The sequence below is a fragment of the Lemur catta genome, chromosome 1, assembly GCF_020740605.2.
Source record: "Lemur catta isolate mLemCat1 chromosome 1, mLemCat1.pri, whole genome shotgun sequence".
Taxonomy (NCBI): domain Eukaryota; kingdom Metazoa; phylum Chordata; class Mammalia; order Primates; family Lemuridae; genus Lemur; species Lemur catta.
The window spans coordinates 197,482,349-197,506,676 of NC_059128.1; the positions used below are offsets into that span (position 1 = coordinate 197,482,349).

Below are 24,328 nucleotides of genomic sequence, written 5' to 3' on the forward strand. Positions count from 1 at the left end.
AAGCCGTGTGTCTCCGCAGTGACGTGGGCGGGCCGAGGGCTCGGTGACGTCAGAGGGCTGTGTGTAGCGATGTGTGTGGGGTTCGGAGCGGCGCCGGCACAGCCGAAAGGAGCGGGCGAGCGGCGACGGCGGCGGCGGGCACAGGTGCGGCCCCGGCTCGCGGGGGGTAGGTGGCGGGAGGCAAGGGGCGCGCGGCCTCCGGGGAGCCGGGCGGCGGCGACGGGGGTGGTGGGGAGTTAACAAAGCTCGAGCTTCCTCGGGCGCCGAGGCCCGGGTCGGGGGTCCAGATGCGCGGGTCCCGGGTGGGGTCGGGGCCAGGGAGGGGCGCGGGGCGCGTGTCCCGCGGCGGATCACGCCTCGCTGACCCTAGGCGGTGGGCGCGGGCTGGGCAAGGGCGCTGCACTTGACCGGAGCCGCCGGGACCCCGGAGACCGGGAGGACCGTCGCCGCCCCCCTCCCCCAGTCCATCAGCGCTCCCGGGGATGCCCAGGGCTCGACCCGGTGGGGCAGCGCCCGGCGGCGCGGTGTTCCGGGCTGGCGCCCGGTCTGCCCGCGGTCCCTCTTCGTTTTGGCCCGGGGCGGGTGGAGGGGAGGTTCAGCCGTAGGGGCGCAGGGGTAACACCCGAGAACTTCCCAAGGAGAGGGTGCGCGGGGGATTTCCACAGTCCTCCCCGCGCCCCCGCAGTGGGGCGGTGTTGGGAGGGCACTCGGGGTTATCCCAAGCTCGCGGGTGGGGGTTGGGGGACTCCTCCCTGTACTTCCTTCCCTCCACCTCCTTGCACACCCCCAGGCTTCCCGGGTCCCTTGTGTTCCTCCTCTTCGGGTTAGAGACGGGTGGGTGGCTTTTCGTGGGCGGAGAAGTTTAATGTTTTAGGGGCTTCCCCCATTCTAGGTCATTGCCTCCTGCCCTCTTCCTTGGCCTGCGCTGACTGAGGTGTTCCTGTGGTGGGCAAGTCAGTACGATGGCTAGTGGCATTGGTCCTAGATCCTTTAGGTCTCTTTTAAGGTAAATTGCTAGGAGGTTGGGAAGCAAAAATTTGCATTTATTGGATTTCTTTTGGGTTTTCTTTCAAGAAGGAAGTGGAAGAAGACTCTTTTCCACTCTCCTCCATTTGCATTGTGTGTGAGATTTGGCTGCCTTGTGCTTTTTGTCCCGGGTTAGTCTTGTTCATGGATGGAGATTCCCAGGCGTAGAGTCTATAGCTTTTGGCTTCCATTAAGCAAAATCGCTAACCTTTTAAAGGGAAAGTTATTTTTTTGCCTAAACTCATTACAGAAAAATAATCGTACACTGATTAGATGAATTACTGCACTTAAAATTGTAACTTAGTTACATATGGTAGATGTGTTAACTCGTTAACTCTGATTTTTTTTTGATAAATTGGTATTTTTTTAAAAATTAGGAAATGAAGTAATGGATTACTTTTTACTTAAAATGGCATAACTGAGAAAGCTTCTGGTACTGAGTTTTGGATAAGATGATCTATTTACGGGCCCTCATATTCTGAATTCAAATATCCTTCTTTTTGAGGGATATTATTGCTCCCTTTACCCACCTTCCAAATTGCTTCCCTATTTAAATGAACGTTCTAGTAAACTGCTGTTAGATTTAAAGAAATCACTCAAGTGTCACGTTTGGTAAAGTGAACTCGGTTTAAAATTAAGAAACTGGTTTCAAACTGACCCTTTGGCCTCTGGAGCAAATTCAAATGTAACTCTTCCCCACCCCCCTTCTCTTCTTCCAGATTAATTAAAAGAAGAATGAACTATAATCCTTGAAGATAACTGGGCAGTTTTTTGCTAAGTGTCATTGTTGGTTGTAGAAGTTCAAGAGGAGTCGGAGGCTGTTCTTACTGGTGTGAGGATTTATACAAGTATTCAGTTTTTCAAGACAGACCAACAGACCATCATTTTTAGAGGAGATACTCCCTCTGCCCCCAATTTCAGTGTCCTTGGTGGCAAAAATTAGATTTGGTTGCATCATTTTGACTTGTGGTTGAGTCTAGACACAAGTAATGGCATAAACTTTCCATGTGTTTTGCTTAAAACAAATCAAATCATTGCATTGAACCTGGACATCTTGAATTGAGAAATTGGTAACTTTATTTTAATACATATAGCTGAAGAGTTCAAGAAAACAAAAGCTTCCTCAGAGGTGTGCCTCTGAAAATTATATTATTATTAGAGGCAAAACAAGAAATTTTATAGCATTTGTAGTGGAATTATACTGGATTATAAACAGAACTGAAACAAAGTTGCAAAATCTATTAAGGAGATCTCTTTGGAAATTTAAATTTTCTGTGAGAGTAAGTTACCATAATCATTTGTATACATTACTTTTCTGTCTTCAAATAAGCAACTGAATAAAAATGCAAATCTCAGGCTTAATTATTTAACAGAATAGCGAAGCAATGGAAAACCTACAGACTAATTTCTCCTTGGTTCAGGGCTCAAATAAAAAACTGAATGGGATGGGAGATGATGGCAGCCCTCCAGCGAAGAAAATGATGACAGACATTCATGCAAATGGAAAAATGATAAACAAGGTGCCAACAGTTAAGAAGGAACACTTGGATGACTATGGAGAAGTGCCAATGGAAACTGATGGAGAGCATGTCAAGCGAACCTGTGCTTCTGTGCCTGAACCTTTAAATTTAAATCCCAGTTTGAAACACACTTTGGCACAATTCCATTTAAGTAGTCAGAGCTCTCTGGGTGGCCCCGCAGCATTTTCTGCTCGGTATTCCCAAGAAAGCATGTCACCTACTGTATTTCTGCCTCTTCCATCTCCTCAGGTTCTTCCTGGCCCACTGCTCATCCCTTCTGATAGCTCCACAGAACTCACCCAGACTGTGTTGGAAGGGGAATCTATTTCTTGTTTTCAAGTTGGAGGAGAAAAGAGACTCTGTTTACCCCAAGTCTTAAATTCTGTTCTCCGAGAATTTTCACTCCAGCAAATAAATACAGTGTGTGATGAATTGTACATATATTGTTCAAGGTGTACTTCAGACCAGCTTCATATCTTAAAGGTCCTGGGAATACTCCCATTCAATGCCCCATCCTGTGGGCTGATTACATTAACTGATGCACAAAGATTATGTAATGCTTTATTGCGGCCACGAACTTTTCCTCAAAATGGTAGCATACTTCCTGCTAAAAACTCATTTGCCCAGTTAAAGGAAACTGGCAGTGCCTTTGAAGTGGAACATGAATGCTTGGGCAAATGTCAGGGCCTGTTTGCACCCCAATTTTATGTTCAGCCTGATGCTCCATGTATTCAGTGTCTGGAGTGCTGTGGAATGTTTGCACCCCAGACATTTGTAATGCATTCTCACAGATCACCTGACAAAAGAACTTGCCACTGGGGCTTTGAATCAGCCAAATGGCATTGCTATCTTCATGTGAACCAAAAATATTTAGGGACACCTGAAGAAAAGAAACTGAAGATAATTTTGGAAGAAATGAAGGAGAAATTTAGCATGAGAAATGGAAAGAGAAATCAATCCAAGGCAAGTTTGTTTTTTTAAATAGCAATTTTGAGTAATGGTGATGGTTTACTTTGAAATCAAAATTCTGTATTTCTAGTATAACTGTGTGTTGTTAAGAAACTTATTACTCATGCAATAACAACAAAAAATAGTGATCAGTATAATATGTTGCAATTTTTAGGCTATAAAGTGCTTTCCTGTTTGTTTTCTTGACCTTCCAAACAACCTTGTGAGAGTAGGATTATTCCCATTTTACAGATAAAGAATGGGAAAGCCACTTGATCTCTCTGAAGGAGTTGGGGTTGCTTTCTCAAGTCCTGTCTTGTTTCTTTTTCACACAACTTGCTTCTTGATGACTAAATCTGTTGTTTTTCTAGGACTCAAGATAATTTGCACTTTGGTATTGTCTCCATTGCAAATGGTGTAATACCTAGTCAAAACAATTCTTGTGGTGGGCTGCAAACATCATTTTTTAAAGATACACCTGTGATATTGATGTTGTTTCTATGCTTGGATATTCATGCTTGATCAATGTTGAAACAAGTGGAAAAGATTTATCTGAAGAATTTGATTCTAGTAAGCAAGATTTTTTTTTTTTAAAGAAAGGAATAATTTTAAAAAATTATGACTAGAGCTAGAATAAAAAGTTTATTTTAGACTAATGAAATGTTAATACAAAAACCTATCAGCAAAGAATTCTTAAATTATTTTTCCCACTGCATTATATGGTAGGCTAAACTAATATCTTCATTTTAAGACTTTGAATACCCTAGATAATGGACAAGATTTGGGTTATTAAATATTCAGTTTGCTGATCTAGTTATTTTATATATTTCTCTACTTGATTAAAATTGATACATAATAATAATACCTAACACTTACTAAGTGTTTAAAACGTGGCAAGCATTGCTCTTGAACAATTTTGCATTATAATTTTATTTAATTCTTACAACCAGAGGTTGGTTATGTTTCATTTAGGAACTTTTAAATTTTCTCATTATTTTGATTTCTTGAAATATCTCTGCCCTTTATTTTTTACAGAAGAAATGAATGAGGGATATTAAATGGCAGTTATTCACGCAAAGTTAGAGGTTGGACTAGAACCTAAGATTTGGTATCCTGTGCCTTCAGGGTTTTGAGGGGAATTTAGTTAACAGTGTAGTATTAAGACAGTGGTTTGCTTTTGAAGCACAATGAAGATAATAATTTTAGATTCTTATTTAAGGTAGTTTGTTGCTTGTTGCTTCCAAAAGGTCAACATTTATAAATTCCTTGTCAGTGGCTGCTGGATAAGTTTATATTCTTCAGGTGCAGTTATTAACTGATTTTTAAATGATTGACTTCAAATGTGGAACTTGCTTACAGCTGTATTTGTTCTATGCTAAAGTTTGTGTTCAGAGATTATCTGTATTCTCAAAATGTGGAATGCCTCTTTTGATATTTATGATATTGTGCCCCCAAGCTAATTAGGGGGCTCGTTCTTCCATGTCTGTAGGTGGCCAATTTGCCAAATATTGTTGCTCCAATTTTTGTTACCCTGACATAAACATTTTTGAGATAAACTACTTTACCTAATATTCTTGCTCTGTTTATGTGAAAAAAATCTGAGAACCATGATAAAGGTTAAAAAAAAGATAATGGTTGAATTTACTTAACTGAAATTGAATAGGCTAAGATTTGGTTAAAATTGAAACCATTCTTCATCTGGGATGTAGTCCCTTATTGTCTTAGAATTTGTTAATTTTGAATACATTTTTTTGGGAAGGTGTGAGTTTTTTTCCTATCTTTTTGCTATGTTATTTTTTGTAGTGTTTGCTTTAGCGTTTGTGTTATATTTTGGAATTGCTTTTAATTTTATGTGAATTAAGGAAATTTAAGAGAACTAAAGAAATTTCGAACAATCAAAACTTTTAAGTAAGATTTTTTTTGGTTCATATGAACTTGAGTGGTGGTCTTACACTTGCCACTTCACATTTAAAAATTTGCTCCTCAAAACATCGTGAGCTTTGGTTCTTGAAGGTCTATGAGGAAGGTGAGTTAGAATGATATTTCCCCCTCTCAGATGGGTCATGTGCTACTAGTTGTATAACTAGCAGATGGTAAAATCAGGAGTTGAATGCAGGTCTTCTGACTTGAAGTCTAGTAATTTTCACTAAATGTAGTAATATAAATTGAATTTTGAGAAACACTAACTGTTCTTATCAGTTGAGCATCCCAAATACAACATCTGAAATGCTCTAAAATCTAAAACTTTTTGAGTGCCGAAATGGCACTCAAAGGAATGGAGCATTTCATATTTTGAATTTTTGGATTTGGGATGCTCAGCTGGTATATAATGCAAATATTCCAAAATCTGAAAAAATCTGAAATTGGAAACACTTCTAGTCCCAGGCATTTCTGATAAGGGATGGTTCCTAAACTCTTAACCTGCATATGTAGACTAAGGTATTTAACTGGGAAGGGGACAAAGAGATGGTACTTGACTGGGGAACATTTTTCATTATCTTCTGTGAGTCAGTGAGTAGGTTACCAGACAAACCAAACTGACCGAGAGGGAGCTCATTTTAAAGTCAAACTTTTTTTTTTAAAGACTGTACTAAGTATATTAACAGGTTATATAAAGTACCTTATGTCGATGTGAATACTAATGTAATTTGATATGTCTATATAGTTTGTATTAATGTATTGCTTATTGATTAAAAATAAAAAAGAAACCTGAAACTCAATAGGCAATTGTTTGAAATGTAGCAACTGTTTTAAAGCATGAAAATTATATATTAGTAATAACCAACAAACTACTTATTTGCATAGCTAATAGCTATATTTAATTTGCATAGTTAGCAGCTGTATTTAGATGGGAGAAATAAGTTGTGTAAGGTTAGAGGTCTAAGTAAAGAATTTAATTTCTTCTTTGTAGAAACTAAAGATACATTTTGAATTCTTTTTTACTGAGGTCACCACAAGAAATAAACTTGATTTTAGATCTGCCTAGGTTGCTCTGCAGAATGGTGTTATCAAAGTATCTGATACAAGCTTTTTATGCTTTTTATTGGAAAAATGGTTATGGTATTTTATGGTGTGCAGATAAATGTAAGCATATCATATTACTGATTCTTTTTCCCATTTTCAGTGACTATTTAAGAAAATCAGAATTAGATAAAATTTATTTAAATTAAAAATAAAAATTAAGATAAAATGAATTTGATCTAATTCTGATTTTGTTGAATATTGAATTTTTTTGGGAAAAAGGTTGCTAAGCAAATTAACCATTTGTAAATATAATTTGAAGGGTGATGTTTAGTTAAGATTATTTTCAAGCACATTAGAAGAGGCCATTTATAATGCATTGATAAGATAATTACAGGTGATTCTTCACTGTTACAGCATGTTGCTCACAATCTCAGCTTTACTTAGTCAATATATGCCCTTATAAGTACTGTATTTTAAAATTTAGATTTCTAACGTTCTGACTGGACTACTCTTGGGTGAGTAAAATAATATAGGACTTACTTGGGAAAAAATGAATTCCACAGATTATCTGTGATACAAATAGGTGACCTAAAGGTGTCAGCTTTTAAAAAATTTTCCCTCGAAAGCATATTAACTATTTCTCTATCATTTAGCTTTGCATTTTTCACTTCTTCATTTCTGCAGAGGTCATTGGAATAATAATAGTACGAAAAATTTCTCCCTTCTTGCAAGATATTGTACTTTTGTTCAGGAAATGTGTTTTTCAGTATAAACCTAAATGAAGTGAGGAAATACACTAGAGAGAAGGGGCAACTGCAAAGTGAAGTGTTGGGACAAAATATGTTCCAGTAATAATTGTGGTAGATTTGTTGGTGATTTGTTACCTCAGTGGTGTAGTGTAGTTTGTATTTTGTGATTAGCAACAATTTTGGTCAAGTGGGAATAAGGTCAGAGTCAAATGAAGTATTTGTGCTCAGTAGGAATTTTTTTGTATAGCTTTCAAAACTTTATAACTGTTTCCATGAGTTTACTTGCTAAAATGAAGTATGAAAGAAGAAAGTGTGAAACAGGTTTGTTGTAAGAAATAGAAACATTTTCTGAATCATTTCATTATTTTAGACTTGCAATCCAAAAAGCCACATTGATGGGTTGTCTTGAAGATAGTGCCCATTCCGATTATTTGGTTGAGATCACATTGAGGTTGTCAATGATGGAGACCAACACAGACTTGTTTAGATTGGATAAGAGTTTGTTTTGAATACCTTCCTCATTTCTAACTGTGCATTTGTAATGAATTCAGAGTAATCAAGGTTTTGGAGCTCATTCTGTTAATAATAGAATTTATGAACCTTCCCTATCCCTGGAATTTTTGGGAATCTTTAGAATGGCTTTAGGAGTAGTGTCCCTTATGGTTTAGGAAATACAGAATCTATATTCATTTTTACCATTAAAAAATGAAGTTGAGCCAGATGCATTGGCACACCCGTAGTCTCAGCTACATGGGAGGCTGAGGCAGGATGGCTTGAGCCCAGGAGTTTGAATCCAGCCTGGGCAATGTAGCAACACTCCATCTCAACAACAAAAAAAGGAATTGTTAGCATTTTTTAAAAAAGCTTATGATAAAAATAGTTAGAAATTTATCCTTTTGGCTTGAGAAATGGGAAAAAAAATGAGGAAACTTTAAAGAAAAAGAAAAAAAGATTGTCGTCTTTTCAGAGTAGGCGTGAATCAGTATACTCAGCTACCCAATAGTCTTCTATGTTATTGTTTATGTCACTAGGAAAACAAGTAAACAAGAATTGTGTTAATTTCAATCCCGTTAGAATTTTGGGAGTGGAAACTGATTATGGAGTCAGAATTCAATTTATTCCAAGTAAAGAGGTAAAACTAGTTTGGGAATTGCTTTAATAATAGCTTGAACCTGTGTTTTGTCCACGTGATTTTATTATACTGGGATTCATATTACATAAAATAATTTAAGTATTTTATTAGAGTCAAAAAAGCAAAAGAATATATAATTAAACATACATCTTTTTTAAAGATGTGGTTTGCTTCAATCGCTAAATGTAGCATTATTTCACCATATTAGGCAGGAGGAGGAATGAATTGAAAAGATATACAATTAGTTTAAAACTCATTTTAATTTCATGACTTTCAGACTTGGAACTGGGTCACAGAAATATGTAATGTAAAGACTAGATGGAGGCCCCCTAGAGCAGGAGTTCATCTTGTAGTGTCTGAATCTATAATCGGTAGATGCCTGATAAAGGTCTGGACAACTGAATGAAAAGTCTAAGTAGCCCTGTAAAGTCACTGGTGATTCTCAAAGAGGAAACAGGTTTGGTTTTCAAACAAAGCAGCATTTTGTTTTTGTTTGTGATACTGAATCTATTTCGAGATTTCAAATAGCATTAAAAGTACATCTTTGCTTATCTTATAGGGAGAAAGAATAAAAAAGTTTAAGAAACTTATTAAAGACCATTTTGGTCACTAATACTAGGGCTTTTATGCTTTTTTTGTATTCTGTGTTTAAAAAGTTTTTTGTGTGATTATGAAAACAATATAGGCCCATTGTAGTAAATACTAAAGTGCAAAATTAAAGTTTCCTTGTAATTTCACCATGGAATGATAACTGCCACTAGAATTTATTTATTTACATATGTAATTGTAAATGTGTTTGTGCAAAAGCATCTGTAGAATGCACAAGTATTAATATAGCACTAATTATTAGAATAATACTCTTAGACCAATTTTAGTTCACTTAGAGCAGTGTTTTTCAAACTGCAGATTGTCATCCATCCAGCCATTCTCATCAGAGTTTCTGTGAGAGGAGAATTAAGCCCTACAGAAAATGATTTGAGTGGTGATTTTGTCAATTCTCCCAAGGATAGTACATAGTACTATTCTAAATGCACTGGAGAGAAGTTAATTCATTACATATAATGGATGCCTTTGGGGCATTTTTAATTCTCTTGAGAACCGAAGTTGAGAAGGGCCAGGAGAGTCTTGAAATCAATTTAGTGGGTCACCAGCGTTTAAAAAAAAAAGAGATAGAATAAAATAGAAAATAGAGGACATTGCACATAGTAAGATTAATCTCCATTTTGGTTTTGGCAATTGAAGGTATTTGAAGGCTAAAATAATCCAGGACCATAATTTTTATAATACATGCTGAAATGAGATAGAAAAGTAAGTAGAGGCTTAGATTTATACGGAATAAGATTTTTGACATAAATATTTCAGTGAAAATATGTGTATGACATTGAGATTTCCAAGTAGTTGCAATATTAAATGGATTGGACACCCCAGAATTCCAGTATATAAAATTTTTCATTTTGAAAAGTCCCAGAAATAAAAAGGATTTTTATCAGTGTGTTCCATTTCCTTCAAGTTGGAAAGGGAGTGATATACTCTCAACTTAGCATGGCTTTGTTTCCGTAGAAGAGTTCAATTAATAGTTATGTATTTATTGTAAGAACTTGAACCTTTGCTTTTCCTGTGAGCATTTTTAAGCACTTCAAACCTAAAATTGGCTTTTTGCGGTAGGTGGTGAGTATGAAATTTCAGTTTGGGGAAGCAGCAGGCATTGCTTTGACTCTTGAAGATCCGTCTTTGATAAGTTAGTGCAGGTGCTTAGATCATATATTCCCAGTTTTACATTAGTTTGATTAATTCTAATGATCATGATGAAGTGAGATAGGAGACTAAGCCTTAAAATCTCTAAGTAGCTATTTGCTACCTTGTAACACTATTCTGTTTCAGTTGTTGAAACACTCATTCACAACATGTTGGAAGTATTGAAGAAACCTGATACTGTACTGAGGGATTCTGTTTCTTTTAGTAAGAATCTGTTGGCAGCTGCCTGGTAGGGTGTCTTTCATATACTTCTGAAATCATTTATTGAGCACTTAAATGTCTTAGTTTTGTACACAGTAAGAAGACCCTGACAAGGTGTATGTGCTGCATACCAAAGAAGTTATTTCCTAACTATGTATCCAGTCATGTGTTTAGTAAGGTTGCTAACAATTTATGTTGGGCCAGTACAAAGTAATGTGCATTTAATATGCATTATATTTTATTTCTTGTGTAAACATGCTGTTAGGAAGATAGACTGTTAAATTTACCAACCTGCTGCTACTTACTGTCTTATGAACACAAAAATTTAAAAATTAATCTTTGTCATTTATAATACCTTTTAAATTCTATTTTTAAAAATAATTTTCCACATACTTTAAAAAGGCTTAATTCTGATTTTTGTTGGGATTTTGGAAATCCAGTATTGTCTTGATTTCTTTAGTTCATTAATGATTGTCATTAGGACTTAAAAATCATACTATTAGTCTGATGCTGTAATTTAAAACTAGAGTGTCACCTAAAAGCAAAGCTTATTATTAAAAATAGGCATTTTAAAGTGTTTTTTCTAGTACAAATTGGAATATTTGTATATGAATAGTGTATTTAGAAAGTGGTAACAAAAATTTTTTTGCAAATAAAATCAAGCTTTCTAAATTATTCTTTATTCTGACACTAATAACCATTGTATCACCAGAATACAGTGTTTCTTTATTAGAAATCTGATTATCAAAGGGTCATGTATACAAAAATAACCATAGTAAGGTATAGAAATTTAGAAAACCTTTCATAAAACATTTTTTAATTTTTACTTATTTTATTTATTTATTTATTTATTTGAGACAAGGTCTCACTCTTTTGCCTGGGCTGGAGTGCAGTGGCATCATCATAACTCTCTGTAACCTCAAACTCCTGGGCTCAAGCAATCCTCTTGCTCTAGCCTCTCGAGTAACCACCACGCCTGGCTAAATTTTCTGTTTGGTAGTGATGGGGGTCTTGCTATGTTACTAAAGGCTGGTCTGGAACTCCTGGCCTAAAGCGAGCATCCTGCCCTGGCCTCCCAAAGTGTTAGGATTACAGGCATGAGCCACTGTGCCTGGCCAATTTTTACTTATTTTAAATAAACCTATTTACTATATATTTTAATATTGTTTAAATTTTGCTTTCATAGGCATTATTTGGAGTTTTATGACTTAAGAGAAATAACTTTTGGAATGAAATAATACATCTGAAATTTTGCTTATATGTTTGAGATGAGGATGCCATGTGTTTATTTTGGGATAGATAATGGGAAAGGTTAACAATAAAAGAATTTTAAAGTGTTGTGGCTCTTAACTTAAGCTACTGAATGATCTACTTTTCTTTGATGAGTACTATATTTTGTTTTGATATTTAAATACACAAAGGAACAAATTCCCACGTTGAAAGGTAAGATACAAGGCAATAGATGCTCATATTTTTGTATCTAATTTTTATTTCTGATCAGTAGCATTACTGCTGTGCCATTTAATTATATTGCTCTTTCTTTGAAAACTTAATTTGTATGTTGACACAAATGCAGAATAGATGAGAAAATCTGGCATGTCTGTGAATGTTTTGTTGTGTAATACACATTGTGCTTTTCTTAATTGTTTTTAACATGCAGTTAGGATAATTTGTTATAAATGTGTTTATGGCTTACCACAGCATATTAGGTAAAATTAACTTGCAGCATTTTATCATGGTTAGTGTTGTACAGTTCCCCATCATTTGTATTATGTAATTTGTATCTCTTATAAAATGCAGCCTAAACTTTTGGGCTTCTTTGGTGCTTCATGGAGTAGAAGGATATTGAATGTGAAAGAGACCAAAAGTTTTGCGGTAGCAGAATAACCTTGTACAAGACTACCTTGGGAATTAATGACTATGCTGTCATTCAAAATTCATTCAACAAATGAGTCCCTACTCCATGCTAGTCATGGTGCTAGATACTAAAAATACAAAAGCAAGATGGTTTTTGACCTCAAGCTGCTGTTAAAGCAAATGCTAGTCACTTACCAGGGATTTTTGATTAGGGAATTCACATATTGGCTAGGGAGCTATACTAGGTGATCTTTGGGATTCCTTTAGAACCCCTAGTCTGGAACTCTGTTAGTGGGTTAGTGGTTGAGACTAGAAAATAAAGCATAGAAAGTAAGAGGGATGGCTGTTTAAAAATAAACGAATGTGCTAGCAGTTATTTAAGGTGGTGTCTGAAGTTAGAGACACATAGAAATAAAGAGATGCTGGATTGGGGTCATGAATAAAAATAAAATTTACTCTTATCAAACTGTAGTGTTTTGAAATGAACTTAATGGTCAAAATGGAGTCAGATTTCAAGCAAAGGTCTTTGAAGAAGTTTATAATTGCTTGATGTTCTGAAGATTTGAGATTCCAGTATCCATACTAGGAAAAAAATTTGTCAATCAATTTTGGTAATTTTAATTAAAAAATGTGGAAACAATTGGTTTCTTGGGCACTATATCTAGAATTGTTTCAGATATAAGACTTCCTTAAAGAGAAGCTTCCCAAATAATACGTTTAACAAATTACTTTTAGAAAAGAAATTTTCATTTAATTCAAGCTGATCTTAAATTTTGTTTATTTGTTGGAGTGACCACAACACCTCTTTAGTCAAACAGGGTTGGGGTGCAAAGTGTTCTGTCCATTAAGTTTTTTAAGCATTATGTATTTTTAAAAACTAATGTTTTCCATGAATTCTAAAATGTCTTAGTTTTGAATCTAAATGGATACAGAATGTAATTTAACTAATGTCATGCTGACTCAAAACTTCTTAAATATCAATTACTATACTCAGTTGAGTTGGGGGTAGGGGACAATTGAGATATATTAAGTTATTTTCCCTGGCCTATGCAAAGCCCTCAGATTGTCTTGCTTTTTGAAGCAGTTTTTGTGTTTGCGTCTTGTAATTTTCCTCTCTCCTTAGGCTGTCAGCTGTTACCTAGCATCTATCATTTAGTATTTCTGTTGCCAGAAGTCATTTCCCTTTCTAATTTATTGTTAGAACTAAGCTGTATGCTGAGAAACTATGTGAACAAGTGATTGGTTTATAAATAAGCAATTGAATTTGCCCAGATTCTTTATTAGATCAGAATTGTAAGGTTTATTTGAATCTTTAGAATAGTTGATCATGCTTGTGAGATTTTTAAAAGAAAATTCTATTCTTATGTATAGTTTATAGGTCCTCACTGAATACTCAAGTTGTAAATCCTTTTAAAGTATTATTTTTAAAAATTCTTTAAAATTCTTTAATAATTTAAAATTTTTGAGGTCTTGTTAGTCTTTCAAATTCCTTGCTCAATCTATATTCTTAAAAATATAGATCTCCTACAAGTTTCCATATTTTATTTTTGGCTTTTATTTGGCCTTAAATTGTCTACTGATTGATCGAGTTGTGTGTAATGTGTGTTCCAGGAGCTATTTTCTTTCTGTTTTCAGCCTGTTTTGGGGGGAGGGGAGGGGCGGTGGGTTACCTGTTAGGTCTCTCCTAAATTTCTTCACCCTCATTGATTTTCTCCATTAGCAGAATTTTCCTAATCAAACCACGGACAGTTTAGAATTGATTTTGCTTTAATGCCAACTGCTTAACACCGAGACATCTGTTTCCTTTCCATTCCTTAGTCTATTCGGTTGTGAACTGGGTACCAACCCTGATACTGGGAAATCAAGGCAAAACAGCTTTCCTAGTTTCTTGGTGTTTGGTTGCTATTCCCTGTGTGCAGTTTTGTTTGTTGAGTGAAGTTGTCATTCCCCATACACCCTGCCTGGTTGCAGAAGGGATTGGAGCCTCTCATAGGCAGGGTTTCAAAGAATATCCAGTTCTCCTTTTTATCTTATTCTTCCTTTAACTCCTTCTTAATCCCATTCTCCCTCACTGTACTGGGTTTGTCTATTAACCTCCTGTCTTCTTTGCTCACCCTAACCATGCCACCTTTCAGCTCCTCTCTCCCTTTCTGCTAGTGAGTCTTGCCCCTCTGTTGAGGTGTTCTTTTTCCACATGAGCAGGGTAATTACTGTAATATGAAATATGTGGAGAATGAAGTATAAAGCAAACCAGAATAAGGGAGAAGTTAGTAACCACAGGTCATTTATTCTTTTTTCCTCCCTCAATTTCTGAACCTCAGTTGTTTTCTAATCTGTAAAATGGAGATAATGATACCTACTTAGTAGAGGGCATTTGTTAGAATTAAACACGATGTATAGAGTTCTCACCAGGTAGATACTTATTAAGTTGCCAGTTACCTTTCTCCTTTTCCTTTATTTTCAGTTATAGTCCCTGCTTGAGCACTAAAGATGCTTTTCATATTTATCAGGAAATATAAGTGTTAACAAAGTGGTTTTGAGTTTAGTTTGGCAAAATATTTCTTGCTGTAGAATGCTGTCTAGTTAATGTGGCAACAAATACTGTAGGGCTCTGGAGTATACTCTAGCTGATTGTAACAGCAAGAATAAGAATTAGAACTTCCCAGTGCTGTACATTTGCAGAGTACTATTATTTATTTTTTAAATTTTTGGGATTTTTTTTGAAGGAGAATTTTTATTATTTTTATGTACAGAAAACTCAACAGTATACATTTAACCCAGTTTAGTGGCAAGTTCTTTAGCCTTTGCCTTTTCCAGTTTGTCGATGCGAGCCATAGATTTCGGACCCAGGGCTGTTGCCTCTGCAGTGAGGGGAGATCTTATCGTATTTGTCATTGTATTTGGTTCTGGTATCTTCCACCAGCTTAGTCCGACCTCCTTTGTCTTCCAAGATAACCTGCATGAAGGTGATAGTGGTACAGGTCTTCCTGTGAACTAGACACCACAGCGTGGCCTTCTGTTTGATAATTCAATAAGGGACCCCTAGCTTAATTGGTTCTGATATCTTCCACCAGTTTAGTCAGACTTCCTTTGTTTTCCAAGATAACCTGCATGAAGGTGATAGTGGTACAGGTCTTCCTGTGAAGTAGACACCCCAGTCTGGCCTTCTGTTTGATAACGCAATAAGGGACCCCTAGCTTCTGACGCAGGGCAGGCAAGAAGACAGCCAGCTTGATGGAATCCACTTCATGTGCAGTTACCACCAGCTGAGCTTTCTTGATCTTACCAAGGTGGTGACAGTATTAACCCCTGCTTCAGAATACATAGTCTCTTAGTGGGGACATCCCCTTTGCCAGCAGCTTTCTTCTCAGCCTGGGCCAACGGTCTCTGCTGCTTCTCTTGCTTTTTCTCTGGTCTGTTCTTGTGGGCCAGTTTAAGTGGTTGAGTAGCTGTTTGGCAGTCCAAGACCTGGGTGAACTTGTTAATCACAGGAGGCCCTTTCAGCTGCTTATAGAGGAAATCTCTTTGCTGCTGCAATCGGATGTAGCCGGGCCATTTGACAGAGTGAGTGAAGTCTCTTTTGGGCTAGATATTACTGTCCAATGCCAAAGTTCTTAGGCCTTTTCTCAAATAGGTGATTTACTAACTTCTTGGCCTCCTGCTTCTTCATGGCAGCAGAGGCCAGGGCCGCCTTCTGTCCCTTTGCCTATTTTCCTTTTGGCATCTCGAGTGGCTGGAGGAGAGCTATTATTTACAGTAGATTCCATAACTATGAAATTTGATGAAATCATTCCTGGTAATCCACATTAACATGCATACTGGACTGGGCGCTGTGGCTCATGCCTATAATCCTACCGCTTTGGAGGCCAAAGTGGGAGTATGTCTTGAGGCCAGGAGTTTGAGAACAGCCCGGGCAAGAGCAAGACCCTGTTCCTACAAAAAATTAAAAAATTAGCCAGGCATGGTTAATTTTGTGAGGTTGAGGCAGGAGGATTGCTTGAGCCCAGGAGTGTGAGGTTGCAGCAAGCTATGATGATGCCCCTGCACTCTAGCCCAGGCAACACAGTGACACCCTGTCTAAAAACAACTACAAAAACCATGCATTGTGATGTTCTTGTGATGGGATAGTTCATATGGCTGTCTCTTGAGTTTCAAGTGACTGGACATGATACTTTAAGGAAAGATTGCCTTATTAGGAAATGACTCATTTAATGTAACTCTTCATCAAGTGGCCCAGTTGAGTTGACATGTAAAATTAACCATCACATTTTCTCCCACAATAAACATTTTCCCTTCCATATTTTTCTACAGACAGATGCACCACCAGGAATGGAGTTACAGTCATGGTATCCTGTTATAAAGCAGGAGGGTGACCATGTTTCTCAGACACATTCATTTTTACATCCCAGGTGAGTTGGTCTTCATTTGCTTTTCATTCATGAATGCATTCATTCATTCATTCATTCATTCAATAGCTATATGCCACATATTATTCTAGGACCTGGGAAATTATTGTTTAGTTTTAGGCTTTCTTGTTAATTATAGATTATGTTTAAAAATGCAAAATTATTTTAAAGTAAGCACATTGGGTTTAATATGTTTTGTTTATTGTTACAGGGAAATTGTAGGAGAATTATATTATTTAGTCATTCTTCTTAGAAAAAAATTCAAAGAATCTAAAGTAAAAGGAATTGTAAATTGTATTGAATATCTGAGATAACCTTTATGTGGTATTTCTGTGTTTTATCTAAAAATAGGTCATTTTCTTTTTGTCCTGAAGTAAAAAAAATGAAAGTTCTCCTTTATTTCTTTACTTTTCTTCAGGAGGTAAACCAACTTTTCAGGAGTTCAGTGTGCAACTTTGATATTGTAAAAAGAAATTCTTTCAAAATTAGAGCTTTCATGATAACCATACTTCTTAAAATCAAGTATTCACATTTTCAATAAAAGTACACCTTAGATTCTAAGCTTTTTATTTATTGATTCCTAGATTTTTATCTGCTGCTATAAATCTGTGTTCCACTCAAACATGGTGAGGATTCTCAGTCTTACTATTTACATTTGCACAGTTACTATCATGCCTATTGTGTTTGAAGTATGTCTTTTGGACACTATTAAACCTGTCAGTTTTCTGAGCAGAAAAGTGAGTTTTTGGCCCAAGAATTTATGTGGTTGATAAAGGGAGACAGTATAGATGTCCTGTACAAAGAAAATGAGATGTAAGAGCAGATTATCTGGAGTTTAGGAGATGAAGTGTTATATCAGTTAAATGGTTGTATCTTTTTGCTAAAGGTTACTCAGAATATAGTTACAAATATGATACTTAAATATCTAGCTCAAATTTGTTCCATGATCCTCTCAGATAATCTACTGAGCAATTTTATGTGAGTTTGTAGCAAAATTGGTAGTTATCTCTTCAATCTTAATTTTATATAATTTATTATTTCTCTTTTATCAAATGAGTAAGAAGTACTAAAAGATTTTAAAGAGATTGCTCAGGGGGGTTTGATACAGGGAGAACTGCCCAGTAGCTGTGCAGCATTCAGAGTGCCTGTTCTCTCTCTGAGCTCTGTAAGAAGGGCCCTGGGAGCTCCTCATTGGGCCTGTTGTGAGTCGGGCTGTGGCCATGCAGTGTGTGACTGAAGCTGCCTCAGCATAGCAGAGGGCCAGGATCCCCTGCTTTGGAGGGGTACTGGGCAAGAAAGCGGTCCTCCAAAGTAGCTACAGTTTTCTGTGTAGAATGCACACTGCCTACTTAGGGCTGTCTAACAGCTCTATAAGGTGCTTCATGCTTTTAGTCCTCAGGCGGTTTTGAAGGAAAGAAAAGAGATTATTATTTTCTTTCCCAGTGAGTATCTTTTTAGTGTTTAGAAATTATTTGCAAAGCAACAAAAATCCCTCATAATTTCATACTTAATGCCTAAAGTGCTGATTTGTTTCCCAGTAGTTCTTTTGTGTGACCCTTATTTTTCTGAGTTGTAATATTGTCTGTCTGGTTAAAAAAATTGAGTTTAATGATAGATATGTTACATATTTTGATTTTTACATAAATATAATATGTAATATATGTTTTATTTTGCCTGTGTTTTCAGTTACTACTTATACATGTGTGATAAAGTGGTTGCCCCAAATGTGTCACTTACTTCTGCTGTGTCCCAGTCTAAAGAGATCGCAAGGACAGAAGCAAGTAAGTCTGTATCAAGACAGTCAGAGAAGCCTCACAGTAGTAGTAAACATCACAGAACAGTGTCTTATCCAGATGTCTCACTTGAGGAACAGGAGAAAATGGATTTAAAAACAAGTAGAGAATTATATAGCCATTTAGGTAAGTATTCAGAAATTATCTTTTTAAAATTAAATATGTAATAAACACATGTATTCAGCATTTCCAAAGAAGATTTCTATCTAAGCTAATTTTTCAGATAATTGAAGCTTTTACCTTAAAAAAATGCTACATTTCACATTTCTTTGAACCTCAATTGCTGTGCTTTTCTGGCATGGTGACAGCTATAGAAGCTAATGAGATAGATCTATAGAGGCTACCTGGCTTCACACTGCAAGTAATTTTTGCCTGATATTTTTTGTCTTTCCTACCTTTTCTTTGCTGTCAGATTTCTTCAGTCAGTCTTTATTTTTCTTTCTAATTTGTTGTGAACTGAGAAACCATTTAACTAATGGTTAAGAAGTATATGTAAGTGAGAGTAGTTAGGTATAGAACTCAGGGATACTTAGTCATAGAATAAAACAAGGATTAAAAGCTTTGGGAGCCAGGCAGATGGCATAAATGTAAAATACTGGCTGGTCATCTGAAAGAAAAGTGTCACTTTTCTGCCCACTTACCATGCTTTTTAAAATACTATGGATCAAATAAGACATGTCTGCTTAAACGCTGCCTGTGTTACCCTCTGCATATCCGCACAGCTTTGCTTAGGCAATGTGACAGTTATTTTAACTGCCTTGGAACAGTTGGAGAATCCTCCAGTTATTTAACCTTTTATAGAGAATTGAGACTCTTGAGGGTTTTCTATAATTTTGAGATGTTTTGTTTTTTGTTATGTTTTGTTTTTAGAGACAGGATCTCTCTGTGTCACCCAGGCTGTATTACAATGGTGTGATCACAGCTCACTTCAGCCTCCAACTCCTGGGCTCAAGTGATCCTCCTGCGTCAGCCTCCAAAGTAGTTGGGACTACAGGTGTATGTACGCCACTGAGCCCAGCTGGTATTTTAATTTTTTTGTAGTGACAGGTTTTCACTATGTTGCCTGGGTTGGTCTAGAATTCTTGGTCTCAAGTGATCTTCCTGCCTCAGCCTCCCCACAGTGTTGGGATTACAGGTGTGAGTCACCTGATCAGGGCACCCAGCCCTAATTTTGAGATTTTTAAAACTCAGTTTTGCATTTAAATATGGTAAACAAAAATTAGTAATGTACTATTATGCCATATTTGCATTGTGTTTTATTTCTCAAATTAATTAATTTTAGTGACTTTTTTAGTTTGTCATATTTCTTTTTTTGAAAGTTTTAATCTAATTTTATTTTTTGACAAATGTACATATTCATGGGGTGCACAGTAATATTTTAATACTCATAATTATAGTGATCAGATCAGGGTAATTAGTATATGCATCATCTCAAACATTTATCATTTCTTTGTGTTGAGAATATTCAATGTCCTCCTTCTAGCACTTTGAAATCATATTAACTATGGTCATCCTACAGTATAGAACACTAGAACTTATTCCTCCTATTTAGTTATAATTTTGTATCCTCTAACAAGTCCCTCCTTATCTCCGCCTTCCTCCAACCATGCCCTATCTCTGGTATCCTCTGCTCTACTTTTTACTTACATGAAATCAACTTTTTTTAGCTTCCGCATATGAGTGTGAACATGTGGTGTTTAACTTTCTGTTTCTGGCTTATTTCACTTAACATAATGTCTTCTAGTTTCATCCATGTTGGCACAAATGACTCTAGTGACTTTTTAAAAATTGTTGAGATATAATTTACATACCATAAAATTTACCCTTTTAAAATATACAATTCAGTGGTTTTTAGTATATTCACAAAGTTGTGCAACCATAACACTAATTTAATTCTAGAACAATTTTATCACTCCAAAAAGTAACCCTGTAATCCATTAGCAGTTACCCCCATATGCCCTTTTCCTATTGCCTCTGGCAACCACTAATCTTTTTTCTATCCGTATGGATTTGCTTATTCTGGACATTTTATATAAGAGGAATCATACAATATGTGGCTTTTTGTGTGTGGCTTCTTTCACTAAGCATAATGTTTTCACAGTCCATGTTGCTGCACATATCAGTACTTTTTATGGCTTAGTAATATTCCTATGTGGATATTATAACACATTTTGTTTTTTCATCAGTTGATGGACATTGCCTTGTGTCCACTTTTTGGTTATTATGAATAATGTTGCTGTGAACACTTGTGTACAAGTTTTAGTGTGGATGTAGGAGCCTGTACCATTTTACATTCCCACTAGCAGCTTATGAAGGTTTCAATTTTTGCACATCTTTGTCAACACTTGTTATTGTCTATCTTTTGAATATAGCCACCTGCTTGTAAAGTGGTGTCTCATTGTGGTTTTGATGGCAATTGCCTAGTGAATAATGATGCTGAGTGTCTTTTCATGTTCTTCTTGGAAATTGCTTATCTTTGGAGAAATTTCTTTCAGATCCTTTGGTTTTTCTTTTGAGACAGGGTCTCACCCTGTTAACCCAGGCTGGAGTGCAGTGGCATGATCATAGCTCACTGCAGCCTCAAACTCCCAGGCTCAAGTAATCCTCCTGCCTCAGCCTCCTGAGTATCTGGGAGTACAGGCACATACCACCATTGCTGGCTACCTTTGCCTATTTTTAAATTGGGTAATTTGTCTTTTTACTGTTGAGTTGTTAAGAATTCTTTATATATTTTGGATGCTAGATTCTTGTCAGATACGATTTGCCATTCTGTCAGTTTTCTTTTCATATTATTAGTGTCTCTTGGAGCATAAAAGTTTTAAATTTTTATGAAGTCCAATTCATCTATCTTTCCTTTGGTTTCTTATTTTAGGTGTCATATCTAAGAAACCATTGCCTAATCCAAGGTTAGAAAGATTTACATTTAAGGGTTTTAGCTCTTATATTTAGATCTTTGATCCATTTTGAGTTAATTTTTATATACAGTGTGAGGTCTAATCTTATTCTTTTGTATATGGATACAGTTGTCCATTTGTTGAAAAGACTGTTCTTTTCTGATTGAATTGCTTTGTCACCTATGTTAAAAAAACAATTGCTTATAAAGGTATGGGCTTATTTATTTCTGGACTCTGAATTCTGTTGTACTGATCTACATGTCTGTCCTTAAGCCAGTGATACACAGTTTTGATTTCTGTAGCTTTGTAGTAAGCTTTGAAATTGGGAATTGTGAGTCCTCCAACTTTATCATTCCTTTTCAAGATTGTTTTGGCTATTTTGGATTCTTTGCATTTTCATGTGAATTTTAGAATCAGCTTGTCAGTTTCTGCAAAAAACCAGCTGGGATTTTGATAGGGATTTGCACTAAGTAAGTAGATCAACTTGGGGAGTTTTATTATCTTCACAATATTAAATCTGCTAGTCCATGAACTTAGGATGTCTTTCTGTGTATTCAGATCTTTAATTTCTTTTAACATGTTTTGCAGTTGTCATTATACATGTCTTACACTACTTTTGTTAAATTTATTTCTAAGTATTTTATTTTTTGATTTAATTTATAAATGGAATTTTCTTAATTTCATTTATTAATTGTTCTAGTGACTTAACACAGTGATATTCATACTTTGTTACTTGATTTTTTCCTCTTAAAGATTCATCAATCTCAAGTAATTCTACAAGTAAAAAAAAGGCTGAGTCTACTGCTTGCAACTTAGTCAGAGACCCAGTCAAAGTGGGACTTGCCCATGGTGCTGCAGCTTCATCTCCGCCTCTTGTCAAAGATGTCATTTGTGAGGATGATAAGGGAAAAATCATGGAAGAAGTGATGAGAACTTATGTAAAACAACAAGAAAAACTGAACTCAATTTTGCAAAAGAAGCAACAACTTCAAATGGTAAAATCGTTATCTAAATGATAGTCCATTATGAAAAGATAGTTTTGCATATTATTAGTAAGAAAAGTCAAGACGAGATGCTACAATTGTACTTAAGATTATTCATACTTCGACACTGATAAGCAATTTTAAATTTTTAGAGAAAATAGTTTTTCAAGATAATTACTTCCCTATAGAACTGATATGATAGTTGAATTTTAGATATTTTCTGTCCTATTTTTTCCTGAATTGAAATTTCTAACATGATGGAAATAAAGTAAAAATTGTATTGTGATGCTTTACATTACAGGAAGTGGAAATGTTAAGTAGTTCAAAAGCAGTGAAGGAACTTACTGAAGAACAGCAGAATTTACAGAAAGAGCTTGAATCTTTGCAGAATGAACACGCTCAAAGAATGGAAGAATTTTATGTTGAACAGAAAGATTTAGAGAAAAAGTTGGAGCAAGTAATGAAGCAAAAATGTACCTGTGACTCAAATTTAGAAAAAGACAAAGAGGCTGAATATGCAGCGCAGGTAAGAATTACTCAAGTGGTGTCTTTTCAACTGAAAATGGAAGCTGTTACTTCTCTAAAGGAATTACTTTTTGTCAAACTCATTGTACTAGGCTAGATTTCAAAATAGATAATTTTTTTAAACACAACTTAATGCTTCTTTGTCCAAGATGATTTTTTGACCTTTATTGCTTTATTAGTTTAAACTTTTATTGGATTTCTGTAATTTAGTTACCTAATTTGCTAATCTCTAGCTCTCTGAATATCAACTCTGGTATTATTTTAATGTAATATGTGGGCTTTCAAATCTACAATTTAAGAAACGTGAACTGTTGCTCAGTATGTTGAGAAGCGCTGGAGCAAAAATAAATAAGCAACTCCTTTTGGTAATAATAGCTTACAATTTAAGGAAGATAAATAACTAACATTAGCAGACTGTGATAAGAGGTATAGCTAAGTATAGGGCATAATGAAAGTGCTGTCTATAGGTGTTCATTCCTCCTGATCCTCTGCCCCTCAAGTTAATGTCCTATCAAATGTCAGATTAATAGTATTGGATATTCAAGGGATTTAGTATATGTGAAATCATTCATTTTGTAAAGATTAATTTGAAAGTAAGTTTTTGCTATGATAGGAAGATTAAATGGAGAAACAAAACTGAAAACTGACACAGCCTTTTAAATCACACAGTTGGCAGAACTGAAACAGAGATTGGACCATGCCGAGGCTGATAGGCAAGAACTCCAAGATGAACTCAGACATGAACGGGAAGCAAGACAGAAGTTAGAGATGATGATAAAGGAGCTAAAGCTGCAAATTTTGAAATCATCAAAGACTGCTAAAGAATAGAAACTGTTAAAGAGACTCATCTGTGTATTATTTACAGGGTTTTTTTTTTGTTGGTTTGTTGCTTGCTTTGGTAATTGAATTCTGAACAATTTATCTGCATGAACATAACTAGGCATTCTATCCATTTGTAGATTAGAGAAAGTGAAGAGATTATATATTAGTACATAAATTTTTACATTTTCCAAATGAATGAAAATGTATGTTTCTTTGTATTTTTTTTTAAATCAGCTTAGTAACAATACTATATGGTTTCAACTAGTAGATAATCTGCCTATATTTCTAATGCAAACTTAACAATTGTATACTTTTTAAAAGCTGCAGTATGTGATGGAAAATAGCTGTGGTCAATTTTGTTACCCATATTTCAGACTCAATTTTAGATACAATGTTTGCTTCATATTTCAAATATATAATATAGAGCTACTCAAGGAGTTGAATCTCCATTTTTCTCATTAACACGACTCCTTTGTAAGTTGATATAGTATACTTATTATTATATGCAAAATTTACTTTTATTCAGATTGTGGAATGAATTTCCACCAGTTCTCTTTTTGATGTCTCCTAAGAGGAATTTCATTGAGGTTATAGCACACCCCATGGGCACAGTGGGGAAGGATAACATGCATTGTTATGCACTGCTGCTAAACACAAGAAGCAGTTATAATTTGTTTTTCAGTTTAAATGTGGTTATATTTAGAAGTTTTTTTATACAGCAACTTCAGAAAAAAAAATGTAATAATTTCTGAA

At 35.7% G+C, this 24,328-nt stretch overlaps 1 protein-coding gene and 1 pseudogene across 2 annotated transcripts; one reads left to right on the forward strand and one right to left on the reverse strand.

Moving 5' to 3' along the window:
- SKIL (SKI like proto-oncogene) lies at window positions 1-24,328 on the forward strand. 2 transcript variants are annotated; one of them, XM_045539649.1, is made up of 8 exons: window positions 1-144; window positions 1,746-1,858; window positions 2,448-3,509; window positions 16,464-16,561; window positions 18,245-18,477; window positions 21,999-22,240; window positions 22,530-22,754; window positions 23,423-24,328. In XM_045539649.1, the coding sequence occupies exons 3-8, from the start codon at window positions 2,472-2,474 to the stop codon at window positions 23,579-23,581; spliced, it is 1,995 nt and encodes a 664-aa protein (XP_045395605.1). In that variant the 5' UTR covers window positions 1-144; window positions 1,746-1,858; window positions 2,448-2,471; the 3' UTR covers window positions 23,582-24,328. The 2 variants fall into 2 exon arrangements, with proteins under 2 accessions (XP_045395605.1, XP_045395604.1); XM_045539648.1 differs by having other exon boundaries at window positions 1,746-3,509.
- LOC123630256 lies at window positions 14,925-15,882 on the reverse strand (annotated as a pseudogene).